Source organism: Parasteatoda tepidariorum, chromosome 3, assembly GCF_043381705.1.
Source record: "Parasteatoda tepidariorum isolate YZ-2023 chromosome 3, CAS_Ptep_4.0, whole genome shotgun sequence".
NCBI classification, from domain to species: Eukaryota; Metazoa; Arthropoda; class Arachnida; order Araneae; family Theridiidae; genus Parasteatoda; species Parasteatoda tepidariorum.
The window spans coordinates 62,644,872-62,660,715 of NC_092206.1; the positions used below are offsets into that span (position 1 = coordinate 62,644,872).

Below are 15,844 nucleotides of genomic sequence, written 5' to 3' on the forward strand. Positions count from 1 at the left end.
ATGGTACTCACGTTGTGCCCAACAGAAGTTGCTATTGCGCGCAGCGACAAACCAAGTTCATGGAGTTCGATAATACGGTCACGTTCCCCGGTCGTTAACTGATGGTATTGAGCTCGCCGACGTCTCAGAGGCATTTTCTACGCTTTTTCGAAAGTCGCAAATGCTACGCAAAACCTCAGATGCCGTTTATGAGAAGGGAAAGTTGATGGCCTTTATAGCCCGAATATGCGTACCACGTGATCAGATGCGTGCGTAAATTTAATCATTTGCATATCCATCTCACTACTATCGCTCCTGAAATTTGCATGACGCTACGTGCATTATTTCTTGGTGTTGCAATTTCACTTTTGAGGAGTGTATATAAATGGTCAAAATGTCTCGATTCTAATCCGCAGTCAATTTTAGTAAAACTGGATACAATAACTGATTATTATACAATATACAATAATTTGGTAAGTCAATAACTAGTTTATCTTTAAAAAACTGCTAGATTTAAAGAAAAATATACTGGTATGTATAACAATCAATATTGAGTTTTATAAATATTAAAATATTTTTTTTTTTTATAAAAAAACTGTTTTTGTCAAAATTAGGTAAAGACGAAAAGATTGAAACTATAGTTACAAGACAAGTTACATAAGCTGCTTGCAGAAATTTTTTTAATTCACATTTTGTGTTCGCAGAATGTTTTTCCTAGTCTGATCGTGTGCTCGGTATAACGTAAAATGCCCTCGTGCACTTCTAATTCTTATCTCATTATATCGCCAACAGTGAGCTTGAAACAACACTCTTAAAGTATATTTTTAGCAACTATATCACGTCTAAGTAGCTCTTAAAAGCCTCTTTTATTACTGAAATCTCAAAAAATGCTTTTACAAAAATTGAAGAGTTATGTTGAAGGCACAAAAGGAAATTTTTGTGAATTTAGGAAAAGTAGCTTTAGAAAGTGTAGCAACAGCAGAAATTGTTTCACGAGGAAAAAAAATTTTTTTATTAAAAACTTTCTTATTTATTGACCTGTCAGAAAAGAAATGTTTTACGCAGACGGCTGATCATAATTTGAAGAGCTTTTTAATCACAGCTGATAATAATTAGAAATGCTTTTAAATCCGAAATTCCACTCTTTAAATTTCAGGTAAGTCATTGATTGGTTCCTTCTTCGTGAAAACTCTTCTATTATGAAGCTAGTGATCAATTATATATTTAAAAGTAAAAAAGTTTATATATTTCTCTTCAGTTGAGAAAGGAGTTCATTTCAGCCCTGAATTTCTATTAACTTTTATAGAAACTACGATAGCAAGTACTAATTTTCAGTTTAGCATTATAGAACATGAAGGAAAACTAATTTTAAAGAAAGTTAGTCTCATTGTAGGCTAATTAGAATAACAAAGCAATATGGTATGAAAAACAACTACGAGCATTCGTACTTCTTGGTGGTACTTAAAATATTTGTTGGAGATTTAGGAAAGGAAATGAATATGGCGGAAAATCTAAAATGAAACATTAAAAAAATTGAGAATAGTTATGTTTCCTTTCCCCCATTCTCATGTGATCTAGTTTGATTAAAATAATTGTTTCTCTCTCTTTTAAGTAACTTTCTTATGTATAAAGTCTTATTATTATTTTCTCAAGAATCTTAAATTTTTTTTCAAAAGATAAGCCACAAAATAAGGTTAATAGTAAGAAAGTTATATGTTTTAACTCATTTCAGTTTCATTCATCGCATTTTTGAAAATAACGAAAAAAAAAAAAAAAAAAAACTGTTTACCCTAGTCACTTTTTCTAGGATTTATAACACCTATTTACCAGGTGTTATAATTACCATCAGCTGTGAACAATTTACCAGAATTTACTTGTGTAGTAAAAATATTTTCAGTTTTTCTATCGACGATTTTTTTCTTTTTTTAAATTTACGCTTCAAGTCAAATGTAAATTAAAAATTTTGTTTTAAAAAAATCAAATTTCTCGAATTTTGATTTAAAAAAAAGTCTATTAAAATAAAAGGTAATAAAAAATGTTTTCAAATATCAATTCAGTTGTTTCTTATGCAAATGATGTTAACATGGACTTGAAGAANAAAAAAAAAAAAAAAAAAAAAAAAAAAAAAAAAAAAAAAAAAAAAAAAAAAAAAAAACTGTTTACATTTGTTAAAAAGTATTTTTTTGTCGTTTTTGAAAATAACGACAAAAAAATACTTTTTCTAGGATTTATAACACCTATTTACCAGGTGTTATAAATCCCAGGTGTTATAATTACCATCAGTTGTGAACAATTTACCAGAATTTACTTGTGTAGTAAAAATATTTTTCTATCGACGATTTTTTTCTTTTTTTAAATTTACGCTTCAAGTCAAATGTAAATTAAAAGTTTTGTTTTAAAAAAATCAAATTTCTTGAATTTTGATTTAAAAAAAAGTCCATTAAAATAAAAGGTAATAAAAAATGTTTTCAAATATAAATTCAGTTGTTTCTGATGCAAATGATGTTAACATGGACTTGAAGAAACGATTAAAAAATTAATTTAAAAGTGCAGATATATATATACGATGATTTACTATAGCACAGGCGGTTATGGATGACCATATTTGATCATCCATGATGATCATAAAGGCGATGTGATTATCGTGGATGATCATATCAATTTTAATGTTAAAATTAGCGGAGACATTTATCATTTACTTTGAAAATAGAATTATACAGATAAAATAATGAACTATAATTGAATTTAAATATTTGAAGTCAGTACTCATAATACGACTCAAATTTTTTTAAATCGTAATGCTCTGATAAATAATTTAGAAGAATCGTCAAAATTAAAACCATAAATATTCTAAGATTTAGCAGAGCAATTAAGATGTTTACTTTATTGGCAATCATGCGCAATTTTTGGCTAGTCCCCAGAGTGTTTGATTCGTCCTTACGTCATGTATTTCTCAATTAGAGTAAATTTCGAATCTATTTAAGATTTGGTGGTAGGTGGCAATGCTTTTGATGTATCTCAACATGATATTGAATGTCAGATGTCGTAACGTGAAAAGACGCATCATTAAATCGAACCTCACCAGTAATTATTTTTGGAAGGAAAACATCGTTGTAAACATAAACTTTCTAACGTAGGGTTTGCTTAAATAAAAGCCAAGGACAAATCTTTAAGCAAGTTTTATAGACAACGAAACTAACATCGACACATAAATTTTAAATCAATGGAACATAATTTGGAAATTTAAATCCGATTTTATCAGAATGATGCAAATTTAAATATATATTTTAAAATTTTATACACCAAAGAAACGCCTTGTTGATGTTCGTATTTATTTGGAAAATTTGGTGATATTCTAGAACGCAGAATCACCCATATTAAAAGATTAAGAAATTAGCCTTGTGATTTCAAGAAAGTAAAAAACTGTGTTATGGCAATTCCACCATTTAGGAATATAATTTTTCAGACTTTAATATCATCTAACTCAGTTTTAAAAAACTCAACCAGTTTTAATAATTTTTGTGAAAATAAGCCTTGGTGTTATTTATTCTTACTCTAATGTTCAGAAACTTTTAAAAATTTAGGTTTTTTAAAAATTAAAAACTGGTTGGTCCACGTCTGTAGATCCCAGTTTTCAATTTCTAAAAATTTTTGAACTTATGAAAGTTACTAATAATTGGAGTAAGAGTAAATCACACCAAATAATATTTTGACAAAAATTATTGGAACTGGTTGAATTTTTAAAACTGAGTTTTATGATTTTAATGTTTGCAAGCACGATATTTGTAAACAGTGGAATTATCAAATAAGTGCTATCGTGTTTATTATAAGGCATTTGGTGCAAGAAAAGCATTTTTCTTCTCAATCATTTAAAGTTTAATCTCAGTTTTTCTAGCTAATTCAATTTGAGAGCATTTTTAGTCAATTAAGAAACTTAATCAGTTAGACTATTCAATAATTTAATATACCTCATTATGATATAACTTATGCAATTATTTAGTCAATTAAACTATTATTTAAAGTAGAAAGCGATGAGAATTTACTACAATTAATTATTTTGTGTAATATATTTCGTATAAATAGAACTAAAGCCGAACAGAAATTTATTTCCTATTAGATTTTTTTTAATAATAAATTTAATTAAACTAATTTTCAAGCAATCGGTATATGTTTAGCAAATAAAATAAAAAAGTTTAAAATTGGGAATTTTTTAAAATTAAATGGAATGAAACGATTTTGCATGTTTTAAATTTCACGATAATAATACATTCATAATTTTCGAAAACATAAAGAATAAGGAATAAATAAAAATTCTGAAAACGAAATGGAGCTTTCCAATGGCAATCAATGGCTGATTTATTGTAAGGCCTGAGAGGCCCCATCCTAGGATCTCTTTAGATGTTACAAATAATATCCTTTTGTGTTTTTCCTTAAGGATTGTCTATTAGAATTATGAGTTAGCAAAAATTAAAAGAAATAAAAATATAAGCTCAAATTTACTAATGTACCATAATTTGCTTATGTAAGAAATAATTTAAAAACTTTTCATAATTAAACAATGTGTAAATTGGTTTTAAAGTAACGACCAGAGGATCATACTTTTTTTATTTTTACTTTACTTTTTCTAATCCTTGAAACTTAAGAAATTCCAAATTAATGAGCTATTTTGCTTATTTTTTTGAAATTTATTATTTCTAAGATTCATTTTTTTTTCTTTTTCTGATTAATTCAAATCCTTTCACGCTCAATTTGTAACCAACTCAGAGTTATTCACTGGATTAAGCAATGATTATTCTACTTAAGAGAAAGACACACTATACACTAGTGTGCTAGGTTTATAAGCTTTTTCTTATCAAAGCTAATAGTGCACCAGGAGGGGACAACAATACAAATCACTCTGTACCTTTTTTACATTCTAAATGATGTGGGAGTGAAGTCACCCCCTTTGTTTACTCCAATGTGTAACTGGCAGCAAGATTCAATTAATTTTTCAACTTTACTCCTGTTTAGACCAACTAATGAACAGGAAGTTCTTATTGAAGTGACTACCTATTGTATCCTTATCTTAACTGTAAAACGGAAATTCCATATTAGCTGGTGAAACATTTCTCATAAATAAACAAAGTTTTTTTAATTTCAGAACCTCTTCTTTATGCAGTTAGGCGGAGACAAAAAAGCAACCAATATCCATTTAAACAGGGAAGTTTAACATTAGTTTCATATAAAATTATTTGATTCCATTAAATTTTATTTGTAGAAGCGGGTTATTCGATTATTAGATATGCAATTAAGTTATACCGACTGTATATATATATTATCCTTTCTCTTTGAATACAAAATTTTACTCAAATTTACTTCCAAAAAATCCTGTTTCTTAATCTCAAATCTCCCAGCATACAATTCTGTATAAAAAATTATACAGAATAATACTCAACAAAGCAATATCTTCTCATTGATTAACACAGGGAGAGATCTGTTTTTGTCAAAGGAAACAAAATCAAATAAAAAGTTTTTTTTAAAAAAGAGAAAAAAACTATAACACACAGGAAAGTTGGAAGAACGGGTCTGAAAATGCTGTCAGTTAAATAAATGTAAAAATCAATATGAAGATCAATAATTAAAAACAAAATCAAATAAAATGATGAAAAAATTCTAAATCAATACATTTAAATATATATGAAACAATAAAAAAAGGAGAAATTATAAGCATGGTTATTAAATATATAAACTTTATTCAAAATATATACAGTATGCTTTACAGTTCTATTTCCAACAAACAACTATATGAGGATCCTTTTCCACTCTCTCATCCAAATCTTGATAGCTGATTCCTAAAATGCATAAAATTTTATTCACACTTGTCAAAATATGAAGCCATTTTATTTCTTTAGGAAATTAACAAAAAGCATTTAAAAAACAAAATATGAATAAAAAATTATGAAGGAATCCTATTTTACACCATAAAACTGATTTAGCTTTTTTGTCTCTATTTTAGAACAATATAAAAAATAAAACAAAAATATTTTATACTAATTCAATAATAAAAGTGGGTAATCTTATTATATTTGATACAATGTTATACAACAAAAACTTTTGAAATGATAACCATGTTCTATTTTTACAGCCTGTTCTTGCTTGAAAATTCTTATTCTTATTTCTCTTTATGGAAACAAAATTTTATAACAAACCATTCAAGTAAGATGAAGATATAAAACTTCAAATGTAAAAAAAAAAAATAATAATAAAAACTGTGTAAGTTAAATTCACATTAAAATAATTTACAAACAAATTATAGTTTCAACATGCAATTCTCTTTGTGAATCTCTTTTGAAAGAATATTCATGGTTCATAACAATGCCTTAGTTGCATTAAAAAAACAAAATTATAAAAACCAAATAATAAAGGTAGCATATTATACCATAATGGCTGAAAGAAAGTCATTAGAAGACAATATAATCCAGTTTTCACGGGATTTATTACTCAATGCAACAGATTTGTTAGATTTCTACAGCCATATTATTTTTTTGTTTTTATTTAAAAAATTTGTGACCCTTGATATGCATAATATTTTTTTTACTTGATTTTCTCAAAGATTCTAAAGATATTCAGTGAGGTCATTAGAGAACACCCCGTATAAAAATTTTGGTCATTACCTAAATTGTATGATTAAAAATAAATTAGTTAAATAAAGACACATAGACTAAAATATTCCCTACCTGTTTTACAACAAATTTCTTCAAAGCTATATTTTCCATTGAAATATTTAACTAATGATCTTTGCCTTGAGACATTATCTGAAGAAATTTGAATTGGATACTTTTGGAGTTGCCTAATCAAACCTCTCATCAGTCCAAATTGTATTAGTTTTCTAAGGAGATAATATTTTTCATACAAATTCACAATCATCTAAAAATATGTACTGAAATAAACTAAAAAACCTTACAAGCTGAGAAATTTTGATTTGTAAAATAGTTCTTATAGACTCAAATCATACAAAAAATTATTTTAAAAATCAGATATGCATTCCCAAAACAAATTATACATAAAGCTACTATACTTCAGCAGAATAAATTTCTCATATTCAAAGAACACTATAGTGCAATTATCACAAGAATAAGCTTGGCAATATTGCACTGTAAATATCAATATTATTACCATATGATGCAATAATAAATTTCTTTATATATTATACCATATAAAATTGCATGTAATTATGAGAAATCTTTTAAAATTAACAAAAAAATTAAAGCAAAATATTTAAAAAAAGTATGTGAATCATAAAGAATATGTAAAGAAAAAATTACATGAGCACAAATTATAACAAACATGGAATTTTATGTACTAGTTTCGCTTTATACTACTAAAGCATATTACTGTTATTTGAATAATATATATTTTGCTATTTCTTATATAAACAAAATAAAATAAAAACATAAAGAATCTAATATCACAATGTTTTGTATGTATAATGTAATGTTAGTGTAAAAAACTACCATTACATATAAATAATAACATGTATGCTATTATTTATATATAACTAGATGTAAATCATATTACAAATAAATCACAGAGCATTTTTTGATTATATTAAATAGTTATACACTTACATGCAATAAATTTTTGTTGAACATATAAAAAATTAAAACATACCTTTCATCTATTCCATTAGCTCTGGGATTATTTCGCATACATAGAGTCTTCACATTTGTTTGGGGTGTTAATTGACAATAAAGAGCAAAAATGGATCGAAAAAAAGGTCTGTGACATCCTGTAAAAAATAATTTTTAATAGTTGTCCAACCAATTATAATTATTGTAAAAAAACTTATACAGAAACAAAAAACTGCATTTATGTTATGAAGATATGTCATTTTAAAGACAAATAAAAGCAAAGCTCTAATCATAGATACTTTTATAATGTTAAGATGAATCTAGTTTTACAAAATTTTGTAAAATTACCATGGAATAAAATATAGACAAAATTTAGAAACTGACATGCTATAAATAAAGTAAGGCAAAAGGGACGAAAAATGTAATATTTAGTAATTTTTAATGTATTTTAATATGTTAATTGACATATTAAAATACATAAAAAAAAATTTAATGTACTTTACTCCTCTTTTTTTTGGGGACAGTTAACTTCTATCAGTACTTAACTACTAAATTTAACCAAACATAACTTAATTAAAAATACTTTTATTAATATTTTAATAATTTTAAATATATATGATCATGAAAACTAAAGCTGTAATATCACCAAAACTCGCCACTAGATGGCAGCTATGTTCATAGACACTGCCTATTTTGGTATTTTTCTCCAAATGAAGGTGATCAGAACAGTGCAGAGAGCGCTCGAGTATATATAGTTTTGTTTTCAGCACTGGCGTGCAGATGTTATAATGTTTCATTCAATAAAATGTTAAATTTTAAATATATTTTTAGTTCTTTAATTTATTCTACCCAATAATATTATAACAAAACAAAGGTTAAAAAATAATTAAAAAACATGAACAGAGAGTGCTCATTTTATTTGACTTGATTTCAAAAAAACTGCTGATTTTATAGGATAGAAAAATTTTTTAAGTTTTCAGAGTTAAATTTTTTAAATACATACATACTCAAAGGTTGTATACATTTTAAAATTATATACAAAAAAAAGATGGACATGATTTCCACTAAAGCATACACATAAAAGGTGAATCAGGAGGTATTATAAAATTAAAGAAAACTTTTAATTTAAAAATTATATGAGATTTTTTTTAAACAGTTCAACAAAATTCTTAATTTTAATGAAATGCAAATGCTTTGTAGAAGAAAAATTTTGATAAATTAATTTTTATAGTTTCAATGAGAATGAAGTTCTTTTTATAGTTGTTTAAAAATGTAATGACATTTAGTACAATAATTTTTAGAAATGCTCTAATATTCAAAAAAATTAATTTGAAAATAGATAAATATTAATTTGAAATGCACCTGAAAAATTAAATTTTTTAAATTAGAAATAAAAAGGTATATACCTTGACGAGCAACATAATTTATACATTCTTCTTGTAAATCATAATTTTCAGCAAGATCATGCAATCTAGTTGTAGGCGTATAAACATTTGAATACATAAAAATTGGAATCAGAGTAACTACACCATAATACCTGAAATTTTCAAAAGTGCACAATGTTAAATAGATTGCCTTACTTAAAAATACTGACCTATAGTAAAATAGAGAAAAAAATTCCGAAAATATACTATAATTATATCATCCTTAAACATTAATGATCTGAAAAAATTCTAAATATTTAAATAATGAACATTGCCTTAAATTATGAACTAAAAAACAATTATTTTCAGTTTAATAAATATGAATGAAAATTACATTTCAAATTAGTTTATCTTTTTTAAATTTTCATTTAAAAGAAACAATATGAAAACAGATAAATGTCAAATTTTTACAATTCACTCAATATAAGAAGGATAATAATGTTAAAGAAAACTATTTTAAAAATTTAAAACATATTCCCTCTTATAAAGTTTACAAACAACCAGAAAACATAATTCCACACTTTCCATGACAATAAAATGACAAAAGTATTTTTAGAGTACATGCAAATTAATAATTCAATATAAACATTACCACACCTGTATAATATACATGAATGCCATTCGAGGAAAAATTGTCATCACTGCAGAAATTTTTTTTCACTATTATTAAAAAAGAAAAATAATCTGCCTCTTCAAAAAAAGTTTGTCTTTTTCCTAATTTTATATCAATCGTATTTTCGTATCACATTTCGTATTCATGAGAAAAGCCACTATTATAATTCGTCTTCAAGTGACTAAAAAACTATACAACAGAATTTGTATTCACACGCTTTTAAAATTAAACATGGAGGTTTGTATTCACGTGATCTAAAAATTACACATTTCCAGAATTTAAACAAATAACATCACGCACTGATGCTTTTATTAAAATATTGATAATATTTTGTGAATCAATAATTCCTTCATACTTTTTCCTTGCTCAAATTTTAGGTATTTTTTCAAATATTTAAAAAATGTTTTTTGTACATAACATTTTTGGATTTTTATTTTCCGCTTTTTTGATTCTTGATCTAACTCAAACCTGTGGTCTATAAAAATTAAGCTCTATAAAAAAAAAGCTCTATAAAAATTAAAATTTTTTTTAAAAAAATCCGAGATTTTCAAACAAATTTCGCCAAAATGGGACGGCGCAAAAGGATTGAAACTACTTACTACCACTTTTTTTAAACTACTTTTTTAATTGAGATTTGTGTTCACATAAAGTTTTTCTTTTCATCTATGTTACATCACTAAAAAATGATAATTTCAAGTAAAAAAAGATAGATATGTTTGTTATAAATGAATATGAAACAGTAAAATAAAAGAAACTAACACCATATTCTGAATAAAAGCTTTCACTAAATGTATCTCCACGCCAGCTTCAATTGCGATTTTTGAAACATGACGAAAACCATCAATGTATGGTAAAATCTGTAAGGAACAAAATAAATCTGAGTGAATATCTTTCCATAGTCATTAGAAATGAAAGAGTAACTAATACTATTTTAGAAATAATTAAAACTTTTTATAAATTACATGTCTGTGGTTTAAATATCTTTTACATAATTACAAGCATAAACAATTACTTTTTATAGCTTTGATTTTTTTAAAAATTATTATTATTCGAATTATTATTTATAAAATTAAGAAGGCATTCATACACTCTAGAGGAGAACTGCATAAAAAATTTACAAAACTCTATAAAAAAATTTTCCTCTTAAAAGATGAGAACTTAGATTGCATGTTTCCTATTTATTTTACTAAAAACATTTGGTCAGAAATAAACTTTTCAATGACAAACTTTTTTTACAAAAAAAGTTTGACTTTTTTACAGAAATGAGCAAATAAAGAAAATGAAAAAGCAAATTATTTAAAGATTTGGCAATATACAAGAAGAAATTGGCAGTATAGAAAAAATTCATTACTACTTATGATAATTATTGAAACAATTTTCAGTCAGTAAATGTACAAGCATCTAATAGCTTAGATGTGTAGCTACGTGGAATAAACATTCATTTTACCAATTGGGTTAAAAAAAATTATGTTGTAAAGTAAGTTTTATTTAGAATTACCTTATCAACACCATTATCATACATAATGTTAAATAGCGGTAATGTTAGATATATTAGATAGGGGTTATCAAATTTAACAGTAATAAAAATCAAACTTATTGGGTTAATTAAAAATTTATTTGATAATTAATGCTTTTATGTATTTAATGACCAATGATATTTAAGAAGGAAAAGAATCAAGAATCTAAAAGTGCAATGGAAATAAAAAGAAAATTATTTCCTATTTTTATACTAAATGAAAATTTAAAAAAGCAAAATATAATTAGGGAATAAAATTAAAAATTGAATAATTAATTATTAAGCTGGAGTTAACGCTTTAACAAAAAAACCTAATTCCCTCTTAAAACCTGTATAAAAAAGAAAAACTTAAAATGGGCATTTATTTCTGAAATTTAAAAATGTTAAACAACTTTATGAAAAATAAATAGATGCGAATGCACTTAAAAAAAATACACAACAAAGTGGCAAAAAGTAATTGTTTTTTCCCCCTTCTTTTACTATTTACAGCAGTTTCTGCGACATTGTCTTATCAAAGTGAAATAGGCACTTAATAAAAAATGTGAACTTTTACAGTCACATTTTTACAAAAATCGCACGCGCTCTATTTAACTTCACATTTAGATATACTACTTTTCCATTTTGATAATGTTTTAAATGTGATTATTCAAATCATTTTACTTCAATTACTTACACAAGTTTAGATGGTTGTAACGGGTAAAACTATAAGTCTATATATTACCACCTCAGACAAGATATACTAAAAATAAATTATTCTAGTGAAGTTTTTACATTACAAAAACTAAATGGAAAGTAAGTTCTTGAAGTCTTTAATAGTTGTGATTGTTGGGTTCCTAATAAAAGACCTTAGAATGATAGGGATAAGCCATTAAAAAAAACGTTAGGGATAGAATTTTTTCTTTGTCAAGTTTCATTGTTTTCAGAAAAAAATAACCCTGGATATTTATTCCATATTTTCCCCCATTTCGAATTTAATAAATGCAGAATTTTAATAAGATTCAAATTTTTCGAGAAATTTAATGAATTAGTCAAAATTTTTAAATAATGAGGAACCTGCATGCTTTTTTTTATGTTTTAAAATGAAACATCGTGCCATTTTATAAAAATGGACACCAATTTCAGACCGGTGCGATAACTAGTTATTTTGTTACTGATAGTTAAAATTGCTCGATTAGCCCCGCCCCCTAAATCGCTGCTAGGTTTCCCATCCGCTCTGATGACGTCACAGTATAGTACAACCATGACTCCCATCATGTTGTGAAACGGTAAAAGCATATGCCGCCCGAGTATAAATTCTGAAAAAGGGCTCCAAACAAAAACTACAAATGTTGCTTTGTACCATGTGCAATAGTTCTACGTTACGTTAAACACACCAAAAAAATTATTTTTTAGTGTACCAAAATGAGAAAAAAGACAAATTTGGTGCAAAGCTATCAGACGCGATGAAAAAAATACTCGCAAATTGTCTGCAACTACTGCATTATACTGTTGCTAAGACCATTGTACAGTAATTTACTTAATTATTGTTTAATTCTATAAGATTGTTTTTCTGANTTATTCAAATCATTTTACTTCAATTACTTACACAAGTTTAGATGGTTGTAACGGGTAAAACTATAAGTCTATATATTACCACCTCAGACAAGATATACTAAAAATAAATTATTCTAGTGAAGTTTTTACATTACAAAAACTAAATGGAAAGTAAGTTCTTGAAGTCTTTAATAGTTGTGATTGTTGGGTTCCTAATAAAAGACCTTAGAATGATAGGGATAAACCATTAAAAAAAACGTTAGGGATAGAATTTTTTCTTTGTCAAGTTTCATTGTTTTCAGAAAAAAATAACCCTGGATATTTATTCCATATTTTCCCCCATTTTGAATTTAATAAATGCAGAATTTTAATAAGATTCAAATTTTTCGAGAAATTTAATGAATTAGTCAAATTTTTTTAATAATGAGGAACCTGCATGCTTTTTTCTATGTTTTAAAATGAAACATCGTGCCATTTTATGAAAATGGACACCAATTTCAGACCGGTGCGATAACTAGTTATTTTGTTATTGATAGTTAAAATCGCTCGATTAACCCCACCCCCTAAATTGCTGCTAAGTTTCCTATCCGCTCTGATGACGTCACAGTATAGTACAACCATGACTCCCACCATGTTGGGAAACGGTAAAAGCATATGCCACCCGAGTATAAATTCTGAAAAAGGGCTCCAAGCAAAAACTACAAATGTTGCTTTGTACCATGTGCAATAGTTCTATGTTACGTTAAACACGCCAAATAAATTATTTTTTAGTGTACCAAAAGGAGAAAAAAGACAAATTTGGTGCAAAGCCATCAGACGCGATGAAAAAAATACTCGCAAATTGTCTGCAACTACTGCATTATACTGTTGCTAAGACCATTTTACAGTAACTTACTTAATTATAATTTAATTCTATAAGATTGTTTTTCTGATTGATAAGCTTCTCTGAATGAATAATTCATTATACTGAATATAAAATGTTTATGAAATGTTGTTCAGATAACTTTCTTTCTTTCTCTTTTTTTTATTCCTTAAAATGAAAGGATTTTATTCTTAGTGAACAGCGGTGTACAGGTTCTCTTTTTTAAGTTAAAAAATAATTTTATCTAGAAGAAAAAATTATCAAAGTTAAAATAAAAAATGATAGGGTTTTAGCATTATTTGCATTTCTTCAAAAAAAAAAAAAAATTCAAGAAAATATTTTAGAAGTTAATTATAAAATAGAATTTTTAAAAAATTCCAGGTTATATACTATTTATCCCATTCCCTCTAATTGGGATCAACTCATTAAATAAAAACTTTCAAAACAGTTCTGACTTTTATATATAGACAAATCTAAATAAAAATTAATAAATTATGAAGAAAAATGAATTTATTTCAAAAGTTATTGAAAAAAAGTAGTTTCAACGTTTATTTTTTCATTCCTCAATTTTATTTCATTATGCTGAAGGGTTTTGAGTTAAAAAATATTTAATTAATTTTATCTAAAAGAAAAAATTATGAGAGTTAAAATAAAAAATGATAGGGGCTTAGCATTATTTACCTTTTTCAAAAAAAAAATTCAAGAAAATATTTTAGAAGTTAATAATAAAAAAGAATTTTTTTTAAAATTTTATTTACCTAAAAACTAATAATTCCAGGTCATATACCATTCATTCCATTCCCTCTAATTAGGATCAACTCATTAAATAAAAAACTTTCAAAACAGTTCAGATATGTTATGTGAATGAATCGGTTTAAATAAAAATGAATTATTAAATAATTTATTTTTTCCTTCCTCAATTTTATTTCATTATGCTGAAAGGTGCCCACAAAAATTTTCTCAAGGTGGAGGATGCAACTGATATACACTACATATATATTTAAACTATATATATAATATAAACATGAAAGAAAAAAAAATTTTAAAAAATGTAATTCAAATTAAAACGCCTTAAAACATTTCTAGATAGGAAGCTTATGGTTTAACCCCTCCTGATCGTTGTGTTACTATACTTTGACGTCATAAGCAAACCCCGCCTCTTTTTGTGTCACGTGAAGTTAGTTTCGTTTCGGGCTAATTTTAAGTTAAGTTTTTTTTTAATATTCGGGTCAGTTTTTTAAATTCTGAATTGATTTTAGAGAGTTTTAAGATATAGACTATTTAAAATAATCAACATTCTGCGATTACCCAACGCATGCAGGTTCCTCATTGAAGTTTTAGATAATTAAAAAATACATAAGAAATTGTAAGATTAAATACTCTAGATTTAGAAGCAGAGAGGTAAAATTCAAAATTAAAAGAAAGAAGAAAAATAATGGGGTGACTTTGGCAGAAAATTTAAAATAGGAAATGGTGATTATGTTCCTTAAATTATATTAGTTGAAATATGAGTGAAACATATAAATGTAAACAGTACAAAAAGTCAACTAAAATTAGTTTACATAAATATAAAATAGGGATCTAGATACACTTTTATTACTGCAAATAATTTATGCGTGCATATTATAAAACTCTATAGCAGCATGCATTCTATCATTCATAAAGGCATTTCTATTGCCATTGCAAGCTTAAAAGGGAAAAAAATTATGAAAAATATATCCAATATTAAACATTTTTCTTAAAAAAAATTGCAGAAATCAATATGCAAAGCACTCTATTGGATTTTAATTTCTGTGATAACAAACCAAAAATATTTCAAGCACTTCATGCAGAGTATTACAGAAATTGTACTTACCAACATTACAGTCAAATCCCACTATAGCAGCAAAAACGAACAATTAGTTAGGTAAATAAACTTATCACACATTATAGAAAGAACTATTTTTTTAAAATCTTCTTGCATAAAATTTTGAAATTAAGATATATTGCCTTAAGTTTAAGAGCTTGATCACAGACTTAATTCATTATTTTTATTTTTCGCAATATATATTGATATATGGTTATCTGAAAACAGAGCATAAATTAATTCTCTTATTCATTATTCTATCAGTTTAAGCCCACATTTTACTGGAAAAAAAAATAAAAAGAACCAGTTTAACATGAATTTTTCCCTTCCAATAATTACTATTTTTAATAAATTGTCTTCAATCAAAACGAAATAAAAAAAAGTTTTTGAAACATGCTATAAAATTTATATTTATAACAAGATACAAGATAATAAAGCTGATTAAGAACTTTTTTTTTTTT

The 15,844-nt window shown here is 25.8% G+C and overlaps 1 protein-coding gene across 2 annotated transcripts in view; it reads right to left on the minus strand.

Annotated features, from left to right (window-relative positions):
* Nucleotides 1-5,691: 5,691 nt before the first annotated feature.
* Nucleotides 5,692-15,844, minus strand: part of LOC107439534 (Nitrogen permease regulator-like 2) — a 20,271-nt gene continuing 10,118 nt past the window's right edge. Inside the window, exons 6-11 of one of the 2 annotated variants that reach the window (XM_043039437.2) lie at nucleotides 15,393-15,413; nucleotides 10,386-10,483; nucleotides 8,996-9,126; nucleotides 7,630-7,747; nucleotides 6,696-6,847; nucleotides 5,692-5,810 (exon numbers count right to left, since the gene is read on the minus strand). In XM_043039437.2, the coding sequence (XP_042895371.1) occupies nucleotides 5,743-5,810; nucleotides 6,696-6,847; nucleotides 7,630-7,747; nucleotides 8,996-9,126; nucleotides 10,386-10,483; nucleotides 15,393-15,413 (588 nt within the window). In that variant the 3' untranslated portion in view covers nucleotides 5,692-5,742. The remainder of the gene's footprint in view (nucleotides 5,811-6,695; nucleotides 6,848-7,629; nucleotides 7,748-8,995; nucleotides 9,127-10,385; nucleotides 10,484-15,392; nucleotides 15,414-15,844) is intronic. The other variant, XM_043039438.2, reaches the window with a different exon arrangement.